At 39.2% G+C, this 23,589-nt stretch overlaps 2 protein-coding genes across 2 annotated transcripts in view; one reads left to right on the top strand and one right to left on the bottom strand.

Moving 5' to 3' along the window:
• cenpp (centromere protein P) overlaps positions 1-23,589 on the bottom strand; it is an 81,825-nt gene that overhangs the window by 57,621 nt on the left and 615 nt on the right. Inside the window, exons 3-5 of the mRNA XM_070902776.1 lie at positions 22,928-23,016; positions 20,547-20,635; positions 14,933-15,029 (exon numbers count right to left, since the gene is read on the bottom strand). Coding sequence (XP_070758877.1) covers positions 14,933-15,029; positions 20,547-20,635; positions 22,928-23,016 — 275 coding nt within the window. The remainder of the gene's footprint in view (positions 1-14,932; positions 15,030-20,546; positions 20,636-22,927; positions 23,017-23,589) is intronic.
• On the top strand, positions 2,661-10,016 carry ogna (osteoglycin, paralog a). Its single transcript, XM_070903186.1, has 6 exons — positions 2,661-2,816; positions 5,086-5,149; positions 6,158-6,322; positions 8,393-8,595; positions 9,514-9,606; positions 9,846-10,016. The coding sequence occupies exons 1-6, from the start codon at positions 2,661-2,663 to the stop codon at positions 10,014-10,016; spliced, it is 852 nt and encodes a 283-aa protein (XP_070759287.1).

Here is a 23,589-nt window from a genome sequence, read left to right as displayed (position 1 = left end):
AATATACCAAAAAAGTAGATGTAATCTACTGTTGCACCAATGTGTGATGTTGATTTGTTCATATGAAATGCTCATATGAAAATACAGCAAGTAGGCCTCAAATAGGATTGTTAGGCTGAACCTACTAAAAAGGTCTGAAGTATTAACATGCGTGAAGGATTTTGAGTTTTATTTCAGCAAATATCCAGTGTCCTGCCATGTCATGGAAAAATGTAATTGGTTTTGCTTTCAGGCGTTGATGATGATGATGCATACCTTGTTGCACACAGATGTTGCCAAAACTGTAAAGGCTCAAGACTATTTCACCTAAATGTGGCTAAAGAAATGATGCAGGTGAGAAATCTCAACACAGACTGTCTACACCTGGCATGGTAGAAGGCCGAGTGGTCATATACAACTGCAGTGTGCATGCTCCAATCAATTCCCATTTATTAAGGATAATTGAAGACGATTATGAAAACAACCAGCAACTCCCAAAAAGATCACATTTTCAATAAGATTGTCATTGATCAGTTTATTTCTGCCATCGACGATAAGCCTGAAAAGGTAAAATTCAAATGACTGATTAAGGGAGTATTGACAATGGTAAATTCTGCTTGTCACTACATCACTATTTCACAGCTAATCATCCACCAATTAAAATGAATACAAAGACTGCAACACTGTTGGTGCGTTGCTTTATCTGTGAAGTTATGTAAGATAACTGAATTAATTTTTCATATCAGAAAGCAGAACAGAAAGTCAGAATGTTGATGTTCAAAGATGAGAAGCATCTGAACTTTTGAACAACATTCTCATTCAAGACACCTCAACATCAGGAAGGAAGCAATAAGGAAACCAAATGCTGCTGCTGGAGGGACTGTCATGGCTCCAGTCTCACGAACAGAGTCCTCAGTTGGTTTAGATAGAGCACCTTATGTCAGAAACACAGATTTAGGCTGATATAACAGTTTTATTCAAACAGAACACCCATTTAAAACTAAGCTTCATGAACAGTGACACATATGTGTTAGTTCATGCCTACAATGCTGAAAATTTCTATAGCCAGTGATGATGAAAAACATGTTAACTCATAAGACAACTGCAAGGTGGACAAAGACACAGTTAATCTGTGCATAGTACCTGTTGACATTACTTCATACCTATAACCACAGTAAAGAACTATCTCCTAGATACTACCGCTGTAATTTACAGAAGGGTAACACATGAAAGTAAAACCAAACGTGTGTTAGCAAGGTGTTGTACCACTATGAGCTTCCACAATAGCTTCAGTGCTCCTTGTCCTAGGTTCTCCAGGTCTGGCAAACTCTACTGGAGGGATGAACATCATTCTTAAAAGATATTCCCTCATTTGATGTTCTGATGATGGTGGTGGCGAGTGTTGTCTAAGATGTCACACCAAAACCTGTTCAACCACCTGAAGGACCCGTAAAATTTCCATAAGGCCCATTTGAACCTCCTTAGCAACCACACAAACCTCTTTAAGGGCCCCCTAAAACCTCCTCAGTGGGCTTCAAAACCTCACTAAGTACCCCAAAACTTTCTCAATTACCACTAAAAACCTACCAAAGGACTCCAAGAAACTCCTCAATGACCTCTAAAACTGTAAGGGACCCTACAACCTCCTTTAGATTCTCCATGTCCGTGGAGCTCTAGTGGAGGGATGAACACCATTCTTCCAAAATACATTCCCTCATTTGCTGTTCTGATGATGTGGCTGGATAGTGCTGCCTAAAAATCTCCATAGGTGTTCAACCAACTAAAGATCCCTAAAATCTCGACAAAGGCCCACCAGATCCTCCTAAAGGAACACTAGAACCACTGCAGTGGCCGTGACAACCTCCTTAAGTTCCCAACAACCTCCTTGATGCCCACTAGAAAGTCTTACAGGACCCCTAGTACTTCTTGAAGAAAAAAATAGAAACACACTCAACTGATCTGCCTGCCTTCTCAAAATTCTATTAGACCTTGAATTCCAATAGAATCAACCCTAACCTGAAACATCAGTCACTCTGAGAGGAGTCGTCCAGAAAGCAAAGCCGGTTCGACTATTGTCAGTCCAAAATAATCAAATAAATTTTAGCCTATAATCAATGTGTGTCTACGGCTGCTAAACGTGTTGTCTGAGAGAAAAACAGAGCCAGTGAAAAGAAAAAAAAACACTCATCCAGCCTAATGAAAGATAGGTTGGTTATTACGAGTCTTCACTGAGTGGCTGGGCAGAGACCACAGACATTCCTCCTGACAAAACACACTCACACTGTGGTTGTCAACTTCCAATTTTTTCTGCTTTCTCTGCAGTTTTCGCTGTGTGCATTTTTCCTGTACACATTTAAGCAACATTTAACAGAAAAAACAGGACACTTTATTCTCTCTTTGACTCTGTCTTTTTCCATATGTGCCTCTTTTTGGTGTGTCTGCCCCTTTCTGTACATCCTGTCTGTGTCTCTGTCTCTCTGTCACTGGTGGGTGGTCAGGGAAGGGTTAAGTGCTCTGCTCTATAAACTCTGCTTTAAGAGTCTGCTGGAAGCTACTAGTTCAGCCTTTAAATACAGTCATTTGACACATCCCAACAGGGGCTCGTAGCAGAGAGCAGCTGCTGACCCAAACTCAGGCTTTAAGGCAGGCTGGTGTGTCGGCGTCACACTGCTTTGGACAGCATGAAGGCTCTCTTATTCACCTGTATGCTGGTGCCGTGGCTGGTGGCAGCCTCGGCCAGGAGGTTTGACCAGGACTCACAGCTGATACCGGGATCTCTACCTGGCAGGGAGCTGAACGGATACTTCAGTGACCATTTGAAATCAAGGAGGGCTAGGGTAAGAACTTTATTATTTATATCATGCTTCTCTGCCAAACAATGTTTTCTTCAATAACTGACAAATGCATTTATACAACATATGCTTTAAACATTTAAATGTAAATGTTTTTACATTTAAATGTGAATGTTTTTCCACAAGTAGTCCAATGTCAGCAAGTAAACAGTTTTGATCAGTAGTTCACTTGAAGCATGACTTCAGAAGACAATCCTTACACTTGTGGTTGTCACTGTTACATAACATTTCAAGGTGATAAGGATACATTTATAAACACAAATAAAAAATATGTAATACATTTAGAATTAAATTAAAAACAAACATTCTGCTCTTGTTACAGTAAATATGAGAACAGAGACACACTGCCAAGATTTTGGTAAGACCAGACAAATTTTCTCTTTTCAGAAAATTTGAAAAGATGAGAAAAGATGAGATAATTAAAGCAGATGAAAAAAGATAAGCGATAAGATATAAGTCTTTACTAGTCTCCAAAGTTTAATAGTTGGCAATATTCAAAATCAATGATCCAGGCACATTATTCTAAAAGCTGATATTCCACTTCATAGTTTAGTCAATTCATTTGTTCTCTCCAACTTGCTTACAACAGAAATTGTCAAACTGTCAGCACTTGACTTTACCGTCCTCTAAGAGATAATAATTCATTCAGCTCACAGTGTCAACACACACACACACACACACACAAACACAATTTGCTGTGTCGAACTTGTTCTTCCACCAGACAAACCGAACCCTAAATCGACCACACTAACCCTCAACTAACCACACTAACCTCTAATAGAAATATTTGGACGAACCAAAACCGAAGTCTGGTCTGGTTCGTCCTTTGGGAAACACTTGCAGGAAGTGAAAAACCCACAAACAGTCCAAAGGATGAGAGCGAAAGAAGTGTGAGTGAAAATGTTTATGAAATGTAACTTCAGTTTTAATGAGTAAAAACTTAATCTGGGACCAGCTGTGTTTCATACAAGACTCTGTCAGTGCCAGACGGTTCAGAGGCCCCAAACTCCTCAAGCTGAAGGATGAAATTTGGGGTCAGGGGCTAAGAATGCACAAAACAAACAAACAAATCCTGGTCATGGGCCACTGTGACAACAAGGACACTTCTGAAAAGATGTTTTGACCAGGTATCAAACATCAGAGCCAGCACCTTGGGACAGCCATGGAAATCAAAAAGTCATCACTGCAAAATTTAAAAAAAATTAATTTCTTCAAAACTGTAGCTCACCAATAACTACAATTATGCACACTGCAGCAGTTAAGGCTGTGGCCAGTTGTCAGCTAGCAGCCAGCTGTGGGATATAATGTGGACTGCTACAGAAAGCCAATATATGCTGGGAATCAACATAAGATTATTGATGAGGGCGTTAAACATGTTCAGACCAACAGCAGAACTGTGTCACAGTCGCAGCACTGGCCAAAGCAATGCAGCAAAAAAGTTGAGCCTGACTAACCTTTTGCAGAAACATCATCCAACAATGCTCGGCAATGGCCAATCAAATACATCCAAGCACGCATTCCTGGTAGATGACTTTGTAACGTGAACGGAGTGATTCTAATGATCACCTGGATTGTGGAAACGGAGGATAAAGTGAACATACCAGAGTTGATAAATAGTATTATAAACCGTTATACAGTATGAAACTGGACTTCCTGGATCGTATTTCGTCTTCTCACTTGTACTTGAAGCAACACCCGCACCAACAGACTCTTGTGGAGTTTTTTCTTTTAACACAGTGGTGTTTACGGCCTTAACTTAGCTGTAATTTATTAGACCCAAAAGTGTCTCTAACAGACTAAAGTTCTTGTTCTCTAATGATTAACATCACACATTCAGTTTCCACCTTCACTGTTCACAATTAATTAATTAATTACACTAAGACTTAATATTGCCACAATCACAGTGTGTAAATCGTATTCTCCAAATAAAACTGTGGGCTTAAAATTGTCAAACTGTTAGTGTCTCTCATTTTATTCAGTTCAACCATTAACATCAAACCTAACCAAACCCGACCACCTTGTTTAACCACACTTTTACCTCTAACTTGCTAGTATTAGCAAACAGACTCCAGGTTAAGTCAAGCTCAATGCAGTACAGATATCTCTTCATTTAGTTGCTACCTACAATTTGAGTGCAATGTGTTTGCATATTTACAAAACCTTGTAAATATGCCTCCTAACCTTGGCAGTGTCAATGTTTTGCTCTAGCCAATGAGCTGGCCGGTATATGAACAGGCCGTGTTTTCTCCTGCAGAGGGCGCTGCCTCTTGCTGATGAATCTGATGACAACCCAATCCCAGTTGAAGGAGACGCCTCTGGTAAGAGAAAGATCTGTTTACCTCATGTCCACCTGGACATACACACAAGAAAATCTAATTTAATCTAATTTATATATTATAGGGGAAGTTTAAAACTTCAAGTCGGTTGTTTTGACTCAATTTGTTCATGATTCGAAGGTCTGGGAAAGACACTCAAAGACAAACTACAGATTTCTCATAACAAGTTAATCAGGGTTGTATTGGGTTTGAACCTAGGAGCACAGTGTGGTTCATAATATTTATCTCAAAGACCATGTTTGTAGAGTTTGGGGTACTCATGCCCATCAGACTAGTGTTGCTGGCTTACAAAGGTTTAACACCATACCTGTTCAGCTATTTTGCACTTTAAAAAGGCCACCAGAATTTTAAAAAGAGGGTCAAATTATATCTAAAAATAAATAGGTAAATAACTGAAGCAGACATATAGTTATAATGATAAGAGGACTGCGAGGCAATTGTGAAAAAGGTAGGTCTTTAGGATAGGATTTAAAAGTGGTGATAGATGTTTAAGACAGTGAGGGGTAAATTGTTCCAGTCTTGGAGAAGCAATGCAAAAAGCTTGGTCACCTTTGGACTATGATCAATTACCATTCGCTGTAAAGTCATATAAGCATGTCAGGTGGCTGCCATTCATCAAAATGGTTTATTTTGTACAATGAGCCGACAATTAGTTAATCAACAACTATTTTGATAATCATTTAATCGTTTAAGTAATTTTTCAAACAGAAATACCAAACATACCCTGTGTCCATCTTCTCAAAAAGGAGGATTTTCTGCTTTCTTTGTCTTAAGTGATGAACTGAATGTCTTTGGGTTTTTGTTGGTTTGTCAGACAAGACATTTGAACACATCGCCTTGGGATTGACAAAATTGTATTTTCTGACATTTTATAGGCTAAACAATTAATCAAGAATAGAGTTGGATCAATGGTTGACATAAATGTAAACAAGACCATATTAGATTATTCTGAAGACAGCTTGATGTTTTTTTGGTGCCTCTGTGTTGCAGACCTGCCCACCTGCCTGCTGTGCGTGTGTCTGACTGGTTCAGTGTATTGTGAGGAGGTCAGTCCAGACATGACCAGTGTTCCCACCCTGCCTAAAGAGACGGCCTACCTGTATGCTCGTTTCAACAGGATCAAAAAGATCAGCATCAAAGACTTTGATGAAATTGGTAAGTCCGGATGGAGTCAGCAGGCTGTGATGGAGACCGGACTCCATCACAGCCTGTTGATCGCTCAGCCCAACAATGTCAAAGAATCAAAGTTGGCTGTGAATGCTTTGTCAGATTCTTTGTCTTGTTCTTTGATTAGATATTTCCTAATTGAAATTAAATTGTGTAAATGTTATACTGTATTTTATTATTTAGAGAAAGCCCTTGAAGATATTAATTAATTAATTAGAGTTAAAGGAGCACTTTTACAGGTGAAGATCATTTTACTAGTCATGGTTATTCCTAGTTGTATGATGCCTGACTCCTCCTCCTGATGATGTCACAGTGATGTCATGAGTTGTGTCAGCTTGGTCTACCAATTTATAAACAGAAAGCCTGTGTTACAAACTGGAGATGTATTGTTTGAAACACATTGGTGTTTACCAGGCAGGGAGGGTCTAATGAAAAGACACTATCGAATTGAACTATGGAAAATGTAGGATCCAATGTTTTTGGCGCTTGACCCAAACTTGGAACTAAAAGTCAGAATATCTTGGCCAAGATATATTTTGACCATTGTTTTTTCAATCTTTGAGTCCCCCAAATTCATGGAAGTGTAAAAGTAAATCAATGGAGTAACCCTTTAAGGTGAAGTATAGCTGCGTGTCGTCAGCGTAACAGTGGTAAAGGATTTTGGATAAATAGGGTAAAGCTTACATTTTAAGCTGCATTTACTTTCAAAAACAAGATAACAGGTGCTTCTGACTTTCTGTTAACTCACTGCTCATATGTGACATCATATGTGAACAGGTGTCACATGGAGGTGTCCTTTTAGACGCCCTGCAGAGAGCTCTGACAGCAGAATTAAACATGACAAAAACACCACAGGTATCAGCTTCTGTTGATGATTTAAAAAGATAAGATGCTTAGCCCTGTTTGCGACTGCTCTTTTTTGTCTGGCAAGACACCAGCAGTTTGAGAGACCTTCACAGACAGAAATGCAAGTACATCACTATCATTGAGTAACTCATACCAACTTATGGCAACAAAATCAGAACTATGACTTAATGTTCACCTTCAGTTCTGATGATGGCAACATCCAGGACGTATTCTAATGTCTTTCCCTTGATGTCCAATCTACTTAAACTACTAGTTATCATGTGATGATTCAGACTGTAAAATTAACAGGCCTTGTTGTATTGGTTCACCAGATTCAAATGAGGTGGCATAAAGATGGATGCCACACTGTTTGATAGTTTCAAGGTTTTCCCACAGTACTTTATAGTTCAGAACGCCCTCCCTCCCACAACTGTTAGCAGAAAGTGTTAGATTTTGTTAAGTAAAGTAGCAACTAAACTCATCAAGAAAAGAGTTGAATCACAATTCACAATCAGCTCAGTGGGTGACAGCAATGTTAATAATAATAATTAATGAAAGCAGCACATCCCAATTTTGGGAAAAAGGAAAATGTTCAGGGGGAAAATTAGCAACAAGGAGTTCAATCAGTCATAGTCAGGTAACAGATGTGATGGCTGGGCCACATATCCAGTATGAGCAGCACGTGTGCGTTGCAGAACCTCTTGCTTTTTTTCAGCGGCCATGTTAACAGGTTAGAGCAGGTGAGTCGGCAGCGTGTGTCATCTAGCGATTCGGAGACATTGTACAGACAGTACAATGTCTGCATTTCTAGAATATGTTACAGACATGAAAGAAATTAATTGAGCACACGCCTCTTAACCCTTTTCTGTCTAAACTAAATAAAAATTAAGTTTATAATGAAATGATATGAAACATTCTATTATTGATGGCCATTATCAAAGCTAAACTCAATTTAGAAAGACAGGGCTGGCAGCAGCAGCAACGCTGTCCGTGTGGACATCACATGCTTGCAAGACGCAGCAGTTCAGCAAGGTAGCTGTCACACAAAGGTAGAAGTAGGATGTGTGGCCCGGCCGTGAGAGAGTAAAGCGTTTTGCACCACTGCTAACCAATATCCTGGGGATTTAATATGACATTTAATATCAGCTGTTCAGACTCGCTGGCTACAAATGGCTGCAACTGTAATAACTGATTTTTTCCATCTCTCAACAGTGACTCTGAAGAGGATTGACCTGACAGGGAACCTGATCTCAGAGATAGAAGACGGGGCGTTTGCTAAGCTAAACCTATTGGAGGAATTGTCTCTGGCTGAGAACAGACTGGTCAAACTTCCTATGCTCCCTGCCAAACTCACATCCTTCAACGTCAACCACAACCTCCTCAAAACCAGGGGTGTCAAAGCTAACGCTTTCAAGGTACACATCATCAACTCTCCCAACTTTTTCAATTAGGAGTATCTCAACCAGATCCAAAGGAAGGGGCAAATCAAGGCATTTAAAAAAAAAAGAAAAAAATTTGTCATCATTAGCGAGTGATCTTCAGATAGATACTTCAACATTATAGATGATGATGAATGCAGAGTGTCTCAAATATAACACAACTTACTACAGGATACTATGCAACAACACTTCAGGTTACTCTACAACATATTATAGAAAACCATTAGAAGAGAAGTTTGTGGTTGAGAAGTGAGAAGATGACAAGATTGTGGTTTTAGGGGGAGTTACATGTTGGAACTCTTTGTTGACAGCATATCCATCCGCCCAGTTCTTCTGTGCAGCAGCTCCGACTATAACGTGGGTTGCCACGTGGTTGGTGAGCACAGGTTTTGGTTATAGTCACTGTACAAGCCCAATGATACCCATACTTCAGTGTGACAACAAGACTTCGGGAAGCTGTACAGTCACTAAACTTGGCTGTCGTTCAACAATAAATAGCTCTTAGCCTAACTCCCCCTAAAACCATATTTTTGTTTGTCTACGCATTAAAGAAACAAGATATTTACATGTTAATTAGTGAGTCTCAGTGCGTCTTTATGCTAAGCTAACCACATCCTGACTCCAGGTTTGTACTTAATGTACAGACATAAGATTCATATCAATCTCTTCATCTCATTGACAAAAATACACGGAAAAAGCATATCTTCCAAAATGTTAATGGGTCCATATAAGTCAAAGTCATGACTTTGTTATTCCCAAAGTATATCTGGTTTATAGCCAGGTGTACTGCATGTATTTGCAAGTACAACTTCATTTCCCATGCCGTGATAGGACAACTAAAAACAACTGTTGAACCTACTGGGTCTCCATGGTGTGAATTTGTTTCCCCAACAGAAAATGACCAAGCTGGTCAACCTGTTCCTGGCCGACAACCAGCTGGAAGCTGTTCCACACATCCCAGACAATGTTAAGATCTTACATCTACAGGTTAGTATCTTCTACTGCTAAAATATATATAAATAAACTGACTTCAGAAACTACTAACACCCTCCAATTGCTGTACAAGTTTAAAACGGATTACATTCATTCTTTTTTTTGCTAGAACTTACTATGTGAGATTTTAATAACGGGACAAAGTTTTTTACCTGTTCCTGAGGATTTTGACTCTACCAGCTAAGATTTTATTCACTCTGTTGCACTCTCGACATTGTTTCCATTTCCTCCAGAACAACAACATCACTGAGGTCAACACAGACACCTTCTGCAGGTCCAATGACACCTACTACCTACGGCTGAGCCTCAGTGAGGTCCGTCTGGATGGCAACCCTGTGGTGCTGTCTAAGTACCCTGACAGCTTCACCTGTATGAAGGTACTGCCTGTCGGACGGTACCGCTGAGGAGGCAGAAACTTTACTGTAGCCCCTTTGTTGCTGATTGAGCAGTTCTCGCACAACAGAGTGCTGCGGGGATACCGTGACGTTCTAGATTTTGAGGTGCTGGTCGCGTGAGGATAAAAGTGTCAATGTTTTTACTTCAGCAAACCTACAAACAGCTTGTGACACTGTCAGGTCGAAATGAAACCATTCACTGGACTAAAGGTGTAGAATTGAAGGAGTTTCTCTACTCTGGCCTTCTTCAGTTCTACTGACTTGTGGGGAGTACCAGGCATTTAAACATCTGCAGGAAGTTGCACCTGAGAGTTGTTGAGTCATTGTCACATGAATTGGAGCAAAACAACCTGAGAAGGGATGTGAAGACATCAATATGCTTCTAACTAATTTGACTAATTGGTCTGACCACATCTAAAATTTGTGTTTCTACTAGTTATGAACATCCTCACTGAAAGGCAGGGTGCAAAGCCTGCATTCATAGTCTCCTTGTGGCTGCATCACACTGCCTCCCCAATCTCTCTCCATCAACTCTGTGTCTTTTGAATCATGTTGTAGTCTTGACGCATTAAATCGTAAAATGGGGATAACGGCATAACCTTTCAGATGGTCTCTGCTCAAACAATGATGGTGTTACACTTGGATGTTCACAAGAAAAGTGATGGAAGAGTTTGAGAGTTCAAACCCGGTGTACGTCCACACGTGTACACACCTGGCCAATCACTGCATAAAGTGAGCGTGTCAGATTGTCTGTTTCACACACAACAAAAATAGTCCAACACAGCCTTCGATTCTGCCACTGTAATAGGGGCTTCAGATGCTGTGAATACATTTGACAAATACTTTGATACTTTGATACTTTGCATACTGAAGCCTTGACAATGGAACTGTAAGTGACAGATAACCTAAAAGATTTAGGCCACATATTCAAAAGACACCATAGGCGAGGTGCCTTCTGAATGTCTTTTCCACAGGTGATGTAATGTCAGTAGAACTGATGTAACCCCTTGAATAAGTGGAGAAGCTTCAACACCTCCACAACATCAGTCCAATTTATTGTTTCATTTTGACCTGACGCTGTACTTCCTAGATGAATGAAAGTACACAAGCTGCTTGTGACATTGAACCAACACACACGAGCAAGCCAACAGGCTTGCTTGTAACTTTGTGTTTTTACACTCTTTGTGAAGTGAAATCCAAAATAAAAGCATTTTGTAACTATAAGTAACTATAAGTAGAAAAGATTTTTTTTAATTCAAGATATTACAGCAGCCTTCTAGATATCTTAGCCACTTTTGCTGACCTAAACAAGTATATTGTGCTACTGTAAAATCCTTTTTATTAAATTAACTACAAAATATTTTAGAAGAAAAACATCCAATTGGTGTTTTTAACTGACCCACATGTTTTCTAGACTTGCAAAGCCAAATCACAGTTTTCACCTTGCTCACTGTGGGTAATCAGGAATTTCATTTGGACAGACGTCATTACAAGAATAAATGACTGAAGCGTCTGAAGTTTTAATTATGTGTATTAATGCTGTTGCATGCTTCATTATAAAATTTCCAGACTAAAATTGTAGAGAAAATGAGTTTGTGAGATTTAAGCTGGCTTTGAGGATAACACATTGCAAAAATAACAGTTTTGAAAAAAGAAGTTTTGTCTGACATACTGTCACCACTGAAATGAAATGTTAGTTTAAGAAAAAGACAATGTTTTTAGATGTTTTTGGGTAAACAACATTTCGATCTGTATTTTTTGCATTTAATACTTTATAGAGTCCTGATGACAGTAGGAGAGAATATGCTACAGTCTCTTCCAAACAAGATTTAAGTAATTTCAAAAGGAATACTTGATACCTGCATGTTGATTTTAAGTTTAGTTTTCTTCAACTGAACTTTATTACATGACAAAACAAAAAAAGGAAAATTGCCTGTAAGCATTGTTAAAATGTCTCATTACATTAATTGTATGTTGCTTTGAGATTTCCTGCTTGTCAGACTATTGATCCCAGCTGACTCAAACAGCTGATAAACATTAGATTGTCTTGGAATGTCAGCAAGAATAGTCTGTACATGCTTTTCTCATTGAGTGGGTTGTACTCTGCCATTGTGTGAATTGATTTCACTTTTAATTATTCCATTAAAAATGCCTCTACATAAGGGCAACGGCCATATACACTTGTCCAACTGCAGGCTTTCTTAAACGTTCTGTGACTTAGCTTCACTTTGATTTTTAATTTATAAACTCCAGTTGAAGTGAACTGGGGAACAATGTATCTATGAACTATAGTAATGTGAATGTTACTCCTTTTTATTTTGTCTTGCTTGTGTCCCTAACTCTTCCCTTCCAGTAATAAAAAAATACTTAATTATTACTGATGTGAATAAGACAGTGGTGTACAGGAAGATGTGTATGTGACATGATATTTTAATAAAGTTAAACTTTTTTAATTAAAATGTGTTTGGAATCATTGTTGGACTCTGCTTCACATGTAAGGGATAATGTTTGTAATATTTAGACTAAAGTATAGGTACTGGCAGAATTATAATTTACACAGGGGGTTTTGGCGGTGGTTCTGGCAGTCCCACTTTAACTTCTTTAATGTTGTCTTTACTGTGAACAATCTCCATCAGCATCAGAAACTTGTAGGAAAACACAAGCAGCCCAAGCTGAGCAATCTGAGGAATCATTTAGGAACAGTGTCTCCATTACACTGTTCATCCACCAGAGAGCATGGCAGAGTTTATTTTTACACTGTAAAATGTCCCACTCAGTACGTACAGTTATCTTCATCAAAATTCTTTAATATCAAAATTTAAGGGGTCCTTATTAAAATGCAAACATTGCCACAGACATTCATATATTATCAAATGTTTTAAACTCTTAAATACAGATATGAACCTTAAAAATATCATTAGAGCTTTAGCTAACATTGTTAAGTTGTGTGTTGAAAGTGTTGAAATGACCAACTGATATCGCCATCTTAAAGCCACATGACTTGCACAACAAAAACACTAACTGCATTACACCGTTCCCCATGGCTGACTGTAGAGTCTGTGCGTGTTTGTGTGTATATGTGCAGAGACATTTAACACGAATATGTTCTCAATGGAGAAATGCCAATCAGTGATTGGCCACATGCTTGTAAATGTCTGTGGTTTGTAACTGCCAACGTAGCCAACCATCATCTGCAGTCCTGTAGTCCTGCAGTGACTAGTTAATGTTGTGGTCTACCAACAACAAAAATGTTAAAGATTCCTGGCCTGAATTGTATGTGAATTCTTTGTGATTTATATCTTTATTTGTTTATTCCTCCAAATACATGTTCATGTCTGTGTGTCATTAAAGCATGGAAATCAGTATACAAGGCACTGCCCACATTACAGCAGAATGGTTACAATGGGAGTTACATTTTTCCATAATAACACTGAAGAAAATGCCACTAAAGCAAAATAAGAGTTTAGAGCACACAGGCCAGTATGGAAAATGTGGGTTAATCCTCCTTCAGCCCAGCCAACTTGGCAGAATGTTACATTCTCCAAGAAAACAGGAGAATAGGTTCCATATTGCTTGTGCAGCTTGATTTACTGTTTGACATTTTACTGCAACCTCTTCAAGAAAGTCCCACCCTGACATTTACCATGCCCACACTAATTCACACCCACTGCATTAACATTTATTTTTCTACTCTTTCATCAGCCTGAATCTAAGCAGTTTACAAACAACAGCCCCTGTGTACAGTTTCACGAACACAAGAAACCCCACATACACAGGCTAAGGCTGGCACTACACTACAAATTAAATTAGATTTGTCATATTTTCAGACAATGCCAGGAGACATCTACATATCTAGAATATATAATCTAGAGTATCTATCTATCTATCTGTCTGTCCATATTATCATCGATCTGACCAACCATTCATCCATTCACCCAGCCATCCATCTAGCTGCTGTATCTCTCCGCTTACTTACCTAAATTTAGGCCTGAAAATAAAATGTTTCCAGAATTTCACCAGAATTCTCCAGAGGAACAGTATTGATAAGGATTTTCATACCTTGGTTTGGGAGCCCACATTCAGTTTCATGAAATAAACCCTTTAACCTCATTATCAGACTTACACTATTGGACTGCCAGACTGCTATGAAGGTAGGGATACACCATGTTCAAGGCTTCAGTAGTATATTCATGCACCTACGTTATTTAGACAACAAAGGCATTCTTTTTGAAAATAAAATAATGACCAAAAAAAGTTCTACATAGCACTGGAGTCCCGTGGGTGGGACAGTGGGTGGTAAAGGGTTGCCAAAGCAGTATAAGAATTGTACTTTTTTAAATATAAAACCTGAAGCCAGTCCCTTCTGCACCACAAAAAGTAACCCTGTCATTCTGGATTGACCCTCTGACCTCTAATGTGGACAAGACAGCAAGGCTCCTCCACTGATGGATGAGGGTGAAACCCAGCAAGGGTCAAGCAGAGGTTAAAAATTAAATCCAGTCTTTAGGTTCCCATTTTAGGTCTGTCTGCCCTCACACTGAATGATGGACCATCTGGTCTCCCCACTGAAAGAACGGATGGACTGATGCATCTTGTCCCCCACAAATGATGCAGAGACTTCATTGAGCAACAAGTCAAAAATGTTCCCTCATGTTTCTAGATTCATATACAAACTATTAAAAAACAGCTGTGGCAATCTCATTAGACCAAAATACTGGCATGTTTCTAAAAAGGTCATCAGTGGTGTTAGATACATAGCGTAAGAGAAAAGGACCAACTTAGCCATAGTCAGACACATTCATTGTGAGGAACAAATAGTTTATGTGTCAACAACACACAAATAATGAAACAACATGGAAAACAGGTATGTGAGGGTGAGGTTGCCAGTTTGAAGTTCATTTTGGCGCAGGTTTGTCCTCACTTACCTGAAAGTGCTGGAAGGTTCTGCGCCGGTCGTCACATCTGTCTGAGAAAGTCCTGAGAGTCCTGAAGAACAGCAGAAGATCCCTGCTCTCCTCCACCCTGAAATGACATTGAACACCACTTTAAAAAAGGGGCTTTAAGGGAGTTCTGCCTCTTCAAAGTTGATGAATTGAATTTGTTAATCCATAAAGGTGTGACAAAATATCCATAACAAAGATGCGACCATTTGCATAACTGAACTGAAAAATGGATGGCAATATTAAGTAAATGTGATCAGACTACAAAGCAATTTTAGTTTGAATACAACACATCCCAGAGGGCGCTATTAAATGTAATCCATTAACTCAACTGCAGTCTTACATGATGACAAGTGTATAGCATTAAAAAAGACTAACAGCCGTTGTGCAGCCTGTGTAGACAGCTGGACTGATGAGAATATAAGCGTATCTGTTCCGTCAGAAGAGTGTGAGATGGACGACGTGGCTGAAACTCCCTCTGTGCCACTCTAGCGGCTCTGTGAAGCTGTACTTAGGGACAGCCATGCGTTGAGCTAAATGCTAATGTGAATGACAATGTTAACATGCTGATATTTAGCAGGTAACATACCTGCAACCATGTTCACCAATTTAGTTCAGTGTGTTAGCATGCTAACATTTGCTAATTTGCAACAAGTACAGCTGAGGTTGATGGGAATGTCATTAGTTTTGCTGGTATTTACTCATAAACCAAAGTATTGGACAAATAAAAATTTCCACCCACTGGTGGTGCTAGAGGAAAGGCCAGGGGATCATCAAAGTCATTAGGATACATTGTTTGTTGTAGTAGTAGTAGTAGTGTAGTAGTGAGTAAATCCAGGACCACCCACCCAAAGACTGTAAAGGGTAGGTTACAATATGATTCTTCCTTATATACAGTATGCTGTATAACACAATGGCAATAGCACAAAAAAAATCTTTGTTTTGGTCTGGTTTGCTCTGAGTGAGCCTGGGACATTCTGTGAAAGAGTTTTCCATGGGGGCCCGGGGCTAGACGGCAGCCGGGTGAAGTTTCCAGACGACTGTTATTCCACAAAGAGCTGATGGAAACATGGCAGCACCCTCTGAAATAATGGAGCACTACCAAAAAGGGAGAGAGAGAGACTGATCCCTGGTTTGATATTGTTGTTTTGAACTGATTTGGTCCATCTGGTTCTGAGTGATGCAGTTTGATTATATCTTCAGTGTAGAACCAATTAAACCATAATGGTTGTAAATGCAAAAACCTTATCATGTAGTGATTCTGATGAGAAGTGTGGAAAGTTTTAGTGGCTTTAGTTCATCATGCCAAAGAAGCAGTAAAATTTGTTTGCAGCAAACAGTGGAAAATATGTTGATTGAAGATCTGTTAGTACAGTCGAGTTACAACAACCTGTAAGGTTGCGACCAACTCGTCGTCATTTTTGTGGCAATTTTCTGGCTCTGGCACAGAAGGATGACGTTCCCAGTCTTTATCCTTTTACTTATAGGTCAGATTAGCTTGTATGGAAATGGGGGAAACAGCCGTTAATGAGCACATCACCAAATCTAAAATCTCTGCTGGACAGTCACTAAAAGCACATTTATGGCCTTTTTAGAGTTACTGTGTGGGTACTTGTGTTGTAGCTAGGCTCTCTGGTGTGTGTCTCTGTGGGGAAGTGTCAGTATCGTAGCCATGCTGGGTAGATTGTCATAAAATTTACTGATAACATTCATATTCCCGAGAAGATGAATCCTTTTATATTAATGACCCCAGGTCCTAATAATTGAATGTTGCAGCCCTACCCACAAAAAAAAGTCACAGACTCAGTGTTGCATTGTCGTCTTTAAATCTGAAATTACATTTTTTATTATTACGCAGCAAACTACTGCAATTACACTGTCCAAAACACATGAATGTATTCTGTAAGGATTGCCATGTCTTTAAGGCAACAACTGTCTTGAAAGTAAATTTTTACTTCAGAGCTGACTGATATTTCCCACTGCTGTCTTGACTTCAGCACAGTTTGGCTTCATACTATCAGCCTGGCTTAGATCAGTAAACACAAACTGTACTTCAGAAACTCGATAGCCTGGTTCAGTGTTTTCTTCAACTGCAGGCTGGAAGTCAAACTGCTTCATGGATCAGTTGGCTTGGATCCCACAGCAGCACTGTGATTTAATGGGAGAGGTTCATTAGGAAGTTTGACATAATCCAGCCTGCTTGAATCCTCTAAGCCTATCCCACAATGCGCTGCATCAACAGCATTGGCTAAGAGTTTCAACTGTTCTCCTAATAAACAGTTGGATAAAAGTGAGACTAATTAAGCCATTTAATTTTTCAGAAAACAATGTGCGTCCACACTCGAGTTTCCAGTCCGCTTCCTGCTCTCTGTGATCACATACTGTGTGTTAATAAAGCCGATTTCACTATTTAGTTATTCTCATTTACACATTTATCTGTTTCTTTTGTTGGACAACTGAAGAATACAATAATAGTGATATAATTGCAGCTCATAAATACTACCTGTTAACCAGGCAGTCACTCCCAAGCTGCTGCGCTGCACTGCTGATAAAATCATTATTTTATGATCATAACGTCTGACAAAATCAATCTAAACAATAACTTAGGCTTCAAACGTGGAAACGATGTGTGCCTGCTAAATAAAAATAACTAATAAAATTCAGTGTCAGTGTTTATCTTTTATAGTTCAGACCAGCTTGATTTAAAAAGGATTATCAGTCTGATTTGAACTGCAAGAGTATGACTCTCTCTTTCTCACACACACACACACACACACACACAACACACACAACACACACAACACACGGACGGACACACACAACACACACAACACACGGACGGACACACACACACAACACACAACACACAACACACGGACACACACAGGGACAGACCGACTCGGAGAAGGCAGCAGTGTGTCAGAATCATTATCTCCAGTATTTTTCCGTCTGTTGTTTGCCAGATTCTGCAGACTAGACCATACAATCCAGATGTGGTTTGGCCTCAGATATAGAGCAAATCAGACTTCTGCTCGGTGGTGCTGATCCACTGACAGAACAAACGTTTTCTGGCAGACTGTGGTTATCAGGACAGAAAAATGCACCTGAGCACATTAACACAACACCTTCAATACATTTAGTTTATATAAACACAAGTGAGAGAACTTCACTTGGATCGAACAGGAGTCGCGAACAAAGCAGGTGCTCCTGATGCTCAGGTGAATACTGTCAGCAGGAGACTGGAGTTCACCACAGATTCAAGGCAAACTTCTTTGCTGCATGCCGAAACACTTAAAATATATGTAAGTTGTGTCAGGTCTGGTTATTGTTTTAATAACCAGAGCTGACACAAGCGAAGGCCACTGGAAGCGACAGCATGGTAGGAAAATGTATGGAGATGCAGTGATTCTCTCTTGTAAGATTCAGCATTGATAGATTTTTTTTAAATTGTGCTTTATGAATACATTTTTTAAACAGTACAAAACAGACAGACAAATAGAATAAATAACATTAGGCAAACGGTTTAGCTGAAGGCTGTTCAGTTTTAAAACCCTGACAACTTTTCAAATCTTTACTAGTATTATTTCTCCACAACATTAAAGAGGAACTACACACTAAATTATTTTTCTTTCATTGTAAACAGTCACATAGATTCCTGCTGGAAAATGATGGTAATACTGGTGATTTTTCCCACTGAATCCATATTGTTGTAACTGCCTTCTCTGCACAGAATTCTCTTGTATCTGTCTGCATGGATTTGAAAATTTGGTTCAGCTTAATTCTCTGGCCTCTCTATTACTGTGGTGCAATAGGCACGACTCCATGGTTTAGAAAGCGCCTGGTAGGAAAGATATTGTGACCAAAGCTCATTAGTTTAGACATTACTGAGTAAATCTCAACAGACCAGATTCAGCCCAGATATTTTGAACAGTCACAGCAGGAAAAGAACAGGTGTAACTGCTTTCAATGTTTGATTAATGTTTTTATTGTGTTGCTTTCTATGACCCCTTTAACTTACGTAAGGTGTCTCCGACTACCCTGAAAAGCGCTCTATCAATAAAATATTTTATTAATATTAATGATGCTGTGCTCCATTTACAGGCAGGTGTGCAAGTAAGCCAGCACACCTAAATGGAATGCAGCCATTATGAAAGTAATGAGCTACACCTGTGTTTGACAAGTCAAAATGTCTGCCATGAGAGAGGCTTGTTGTTTGTGAGTAAAGAGCAGACTAAGTGAGAACAAGTGGATGTGTGAGTGAGGACGTTCAGCTGGACGGCACCAGCAATTTGACATCTTCTTTAATCTTAATAAACACTTGGTGAACTAAACAGACAGCTTCATCCTGACAGGAACAATATCTAATATTAAACAAGCAGAGTTGGACTGAGCAGACACACAGTGTAAATAAATGACAAACTGACTGGCCAACGGGTTTCAGTACAAACACACCAATTAACCTGATAGCTGATTCACATCTGAAGAACTTCAGTTTAACAGACCATTCCTCTGGCGTATGTGATAGTTGAACATGTGATTCCATTAATCTCCTGCTATAACATGCTGCTTCTGGTTTCAGACAATCCACTAGATTTTGGAACATGGCTGCAGGAATTTGCTCCCATTCAGCCACAAGAGCATTAGTGAGGTCGAACACTGATGTTGGGAGATAAGGTCTGGCTAACAGTCGGCGTTCCAGTTCATCCCAAAGGTGTTGGATGGGGTTGAGCTCAGGGGTCAGAGAAGGCCAGGCAAGTTCTTCCACACTAAAGTGGGAAAACCATTCAGCATTAAGATTTCCCTTCAGTGGAACTAAGAGGTCTAGACCAAACCAGTAACAGAAACAGACCAAAAACTACTCTCCAGTATGTAGACAGAACTGTCCACATACTTTTGGCCATTCAGCGTAGATCCCATGTTTTGTCAGATACACTGGCTCTATGTTAATCTACACACTTGCACCAGTTTCTGTGATTATTTGCTCAGTGAAGCCCATTCAACAAACGATTTCAAGAATGCATTTCGTGTTTTGGTGTGATCTCCGGCTTGGAGGTCAAGTCCACCTGGCATCAACTTTGACCTGCAGCCGAAAGAAACAGTGTTGTCTTGATGTGTCTTGTGTTTGGAAGCAGAGTCATAATTTTCGTGATGAGCCGTCACACAGTTCAGTAAAATATTACACTACCAGACGGCAAACTGCTGCATCACTGTCGTAGACCTTTTACATTCTGATTGCCCGCTTGACATTTATTACCTTCAGTGGACATGACATGACATCAGGTTTAGAGTTGAGTGTGGGCAGATTTCATTGAATTGAAACAAATGTGAGTGTAACTTTAGTGTGTACTGGAGGTCTAGGGTGCAGTTTATTAATTAGAAATTAATGGAGTCTGTTAAATAGACTGGAGGTGCATTTTAGACCATTTATTTTACCGATTAATACTGATTATAACAAGAAATCAATCAACATTACGGTAAATTATAAGCCTGAGAAATCTGAAACCTGACTACCATCACCAAGAGGTTGATAACTCTGGAAAAAAAAGGTTTGCCGTCCATTCCAGTTCAGCTTAACGCCAATCTGCAGTGTTTTTCTTACCCAGACAAGAAACTGCTGAAGTTCTGCAGGTCGCTGGCATCCATCACCACGTTCAGATCACTGATCGTCCTCTCAGATCTCTGACCCTCCTGAAGGACAAACACAGCATCAATTACCCAGTAAAAAATAGGGTTAGGGTCACTTAGTCAGTGCAGTGATGAATGATGATGTGTTATCAAATTAAGCCTGTTTTCAGAGAATGAGAAAAAAAAACAAGAAGCCCAGAGCTGCTTATTCACGGAGCATGTAGGTAAATTGATGGAAAAAACAGAAATACAACTGTTCAATATCACTATGACGACAAGACTTCAGGAAGCTGCTCATAGTCACTGCAAGTGGCTGTTGGTCAACAAGAAATTCACTCAGTTGGCAGTTCATTCAGGTACACATTGACTTGTATTACATTGGCAGGTGTTTCTATTACTATTACTATTTTGTATCATTTATATCAATGATCACCTACAAACTACAAACAGACCAATATCCATCTGAACATCTCTCAGGAAGAAAGAGAATAAGCATGTTTCCCCAAAATGTTGAATTATTCCTTTAAACATTCATCTCCAGGGTTAAGGAGAAAGTTCTTCCATATTTAAGGAGCCATAAATCATATCTGTGAATGTTTTGGAAAGGGTTTCAACACTAACAAATTATTTTCAAGGTTACTGGAAGTTGTATTAGCTCACATTATGTTGCAATATAAAATGTAAGTATTAATCAGACTATAATAAAGGGTAAGAAGAGAGTATGTGTTTACAAAATGACTCCCTACACAGCCAAATAATTAATGTCTTTATCAAAACAACAAAAACTTCAGAAGAAAAACTATGAGTCAGGCGAGCCAGGAGTGATTCAATGAAACCAGCTGTTCTGGTGGTTAGTCCAGTGAGAATGAAAACCAGAAGACTGTTGGACCTACATGAAGCAGGTTTACAGATCACAATAATACAGAATCTCCCCACAATAACATTACAATTCCTGTTAACTTTACATATACAGTATCAGCTAATGTTTAGAGTCAACCATCATTATTGTTAAACTGTGAAGTTCCAAAATGTTCAAAAAGAGGCCTGGACATAGGGCTGCTTGTTGAAACTCAATACTTTTTTGGTGAAGAACAAAATGTGTTTGATCAAAAACTGTTTATATTTCTCCAAGTAAGGTATGGATAAAGTTATTGTTTTAGTATTGTTACTGAAACAAGTATTCAGCACTAGAATCCAAAGATTACCCAGTTCTATCCAGAGGAGTTTTGTCATATTAATGCGCACAGTACATTTACACACTTTCACTTAGTGGGAGTGACAACAAAATACAAAACACTTTAGAAGAGTGCTTTTATTATGAAAAGCTGACATATAAACCTAAACTGTTTATTGTTGCCAGCAGCATGACTTTACCAAGCACCACCTGACACAGTTTCGTCCTCTGAGGGAGTTTGGTCTGATGGGATGAGACTTAAGACCTCACAGTGATTTTTCTTTGTTCTCAACTGTTTTGCATGTCTGACAACTGCGGCTAAGGTCCGAGGAGCTGCTAAAATCTAAACTGTGCTCTTGATGTCTCATCAGTGAACCACTGGACATGGCCCTCTTTCGCCCACTGCTGGCTGGACACAGCACCAGCACCCAATAACACAATCAACAAAGGCGTGTACCCTTCAGTGTGTTACCTGCTACCAGAACCATTTTAAACATGGCTTTTGTCTCTCTAAAAATGTGTCTAAATCCACAGATTTGTAGATTTACCACTCTAAGAAGTCTAATGAAATGTGTAAATGAAAAGAAACACTGTCGATCTTTGTTTGACCAAAAGCTTAGACAATAAATTGTGTGTTAACAAATGACCCATTAATGCTTAATGTATTTTCATTCACACAGGTCTAAATCCAACACAACAATACAGCTGTTGAGTTTAATCTATAATTTTTACTAATACTGTGGATTAATTTTTGATTTGATTGACGTTTTGACTGGAGTTAGTTGTAAAGGACATACAGATATCAAAGGAGAAGCTGGATGAACTGTTTATCAGTCTGGAAAACACTAAAAACCAGACTAAAGTCCGAAAACAAGAATAGAGAGAAGCGGATTGAATCCACAAACGCAGCTTGGGACTAGATTACATAAATATGGAAACTACAAAAGGCAACATTTTCTGTGATGAAAAGATGTTTGACTGATCTCACTTTAGCTGACACTTCATACATTCAGAAAGGCTAATCAATCAAAATAAATCAAATAATCAACTCCGCTCCACTTGTCAGATGCCTTGGCAAGGGGGTGACAGAGGGAGCATCTTTATCAAGCAACAGGAACAGTGGTATTTGGACCAGAGACCCTCTGTCTCTTCAACAGTGTTTGAACAATGAAATGACTCACCTTGACTTCAGAGAGCTGGAACTCCACCTGAAAGACCAGTTCAGAGCAATGACCTGATACACAGAGCTGCTGGACCAGCTTACTGACACCTAGTAGACACACACATCACACCAGTTTAAGTACGTTATTAAATTAAAAGTTTCTCTCTAAGTTTTCTTGTAAGCAAACAAAAGTTAGCTTTACATCCAGTGTTTCTCACCAAAACGCACTGTGTGTCTTTGAGGTCTAACAAAAGTGTTAATTAATTTCTTTCCTCATAACAGTTTTGCAAAGCAGATGTTTTAAATACTGTATTGTTTACATGCTAGCAGTCTTCTTCCTCTCCACCTTTGTTGGCACATTTCGTGGCGCGTTATTGGTGGCAACTTTCAATCAGTGGAATAGTGTGATTGCAACAGGGTGTGATTCACACTGATTGTGGATGATACAAATAAAATGGGGGCCGCTCTTGCTCCACAGCACTGCTAGTGGTCAAAAACTCCACAGGGACCTTTAACGTCACAAAATTAGTTATTTGATATATGGCCATAATAATAAGCATGGGAAGCAAGATGCTAAACTGTAGTAACGCTATGGGTAAATAATAGGAACAATATACTGTACATATGAAGAATTAGGGCTGCAACTGACGATTACTTTGATCAATGAATCTGCTGGTTATT

The sequence above is a fragment of the Enoplosus armatus genome, chromosome 3, assembly GCF_043641665.1.
Source record: "Enoplosus armatus isolate fEnoArm2 chromosome 3, fEnoArm2.hap1, whole genome shotgun sequence".
Taxonomy (NCBI): Eukaryota; Metazoa; Chordata; class Actinopteri; order Centrarchiformes; family Enoplosidae; genus Enoplosus; species Enoplosus armatus.
The sequence above is the reverse complement of the archived record's forward strand: the minus strand, read 5'-3'. Positions and strand labels throughout refer to the sequence as shown.

What these genes read in the sequence shown, in the direction of transcription:
- ogna (XM_070903186.1), top strand. Translation starts at nt 2,661, where the DNA reads ATGAAGGCTCTCTTATTCACCTGTATGCTGGTGCCGTGGCTGGTGGCA. An exon ending in TGAAATCAAGGAGGGCTAGG is followed by an intron (nt 2,817 to 5,085) that starts GTAAGAACTTTA and finishes TTTCTCCTGCAG; the next exon opens with AGGGCGCTGCCTCTTGCTGA. An exon ending in TCAAAGCTAACGCTTTCAAG is followed by an intron (nt 8,596 to 9,513) that starts GTACACATCATC and finishes TTTCCCCAACAG; the next exon opens with AAAATGACCAAGCTGGTCAA.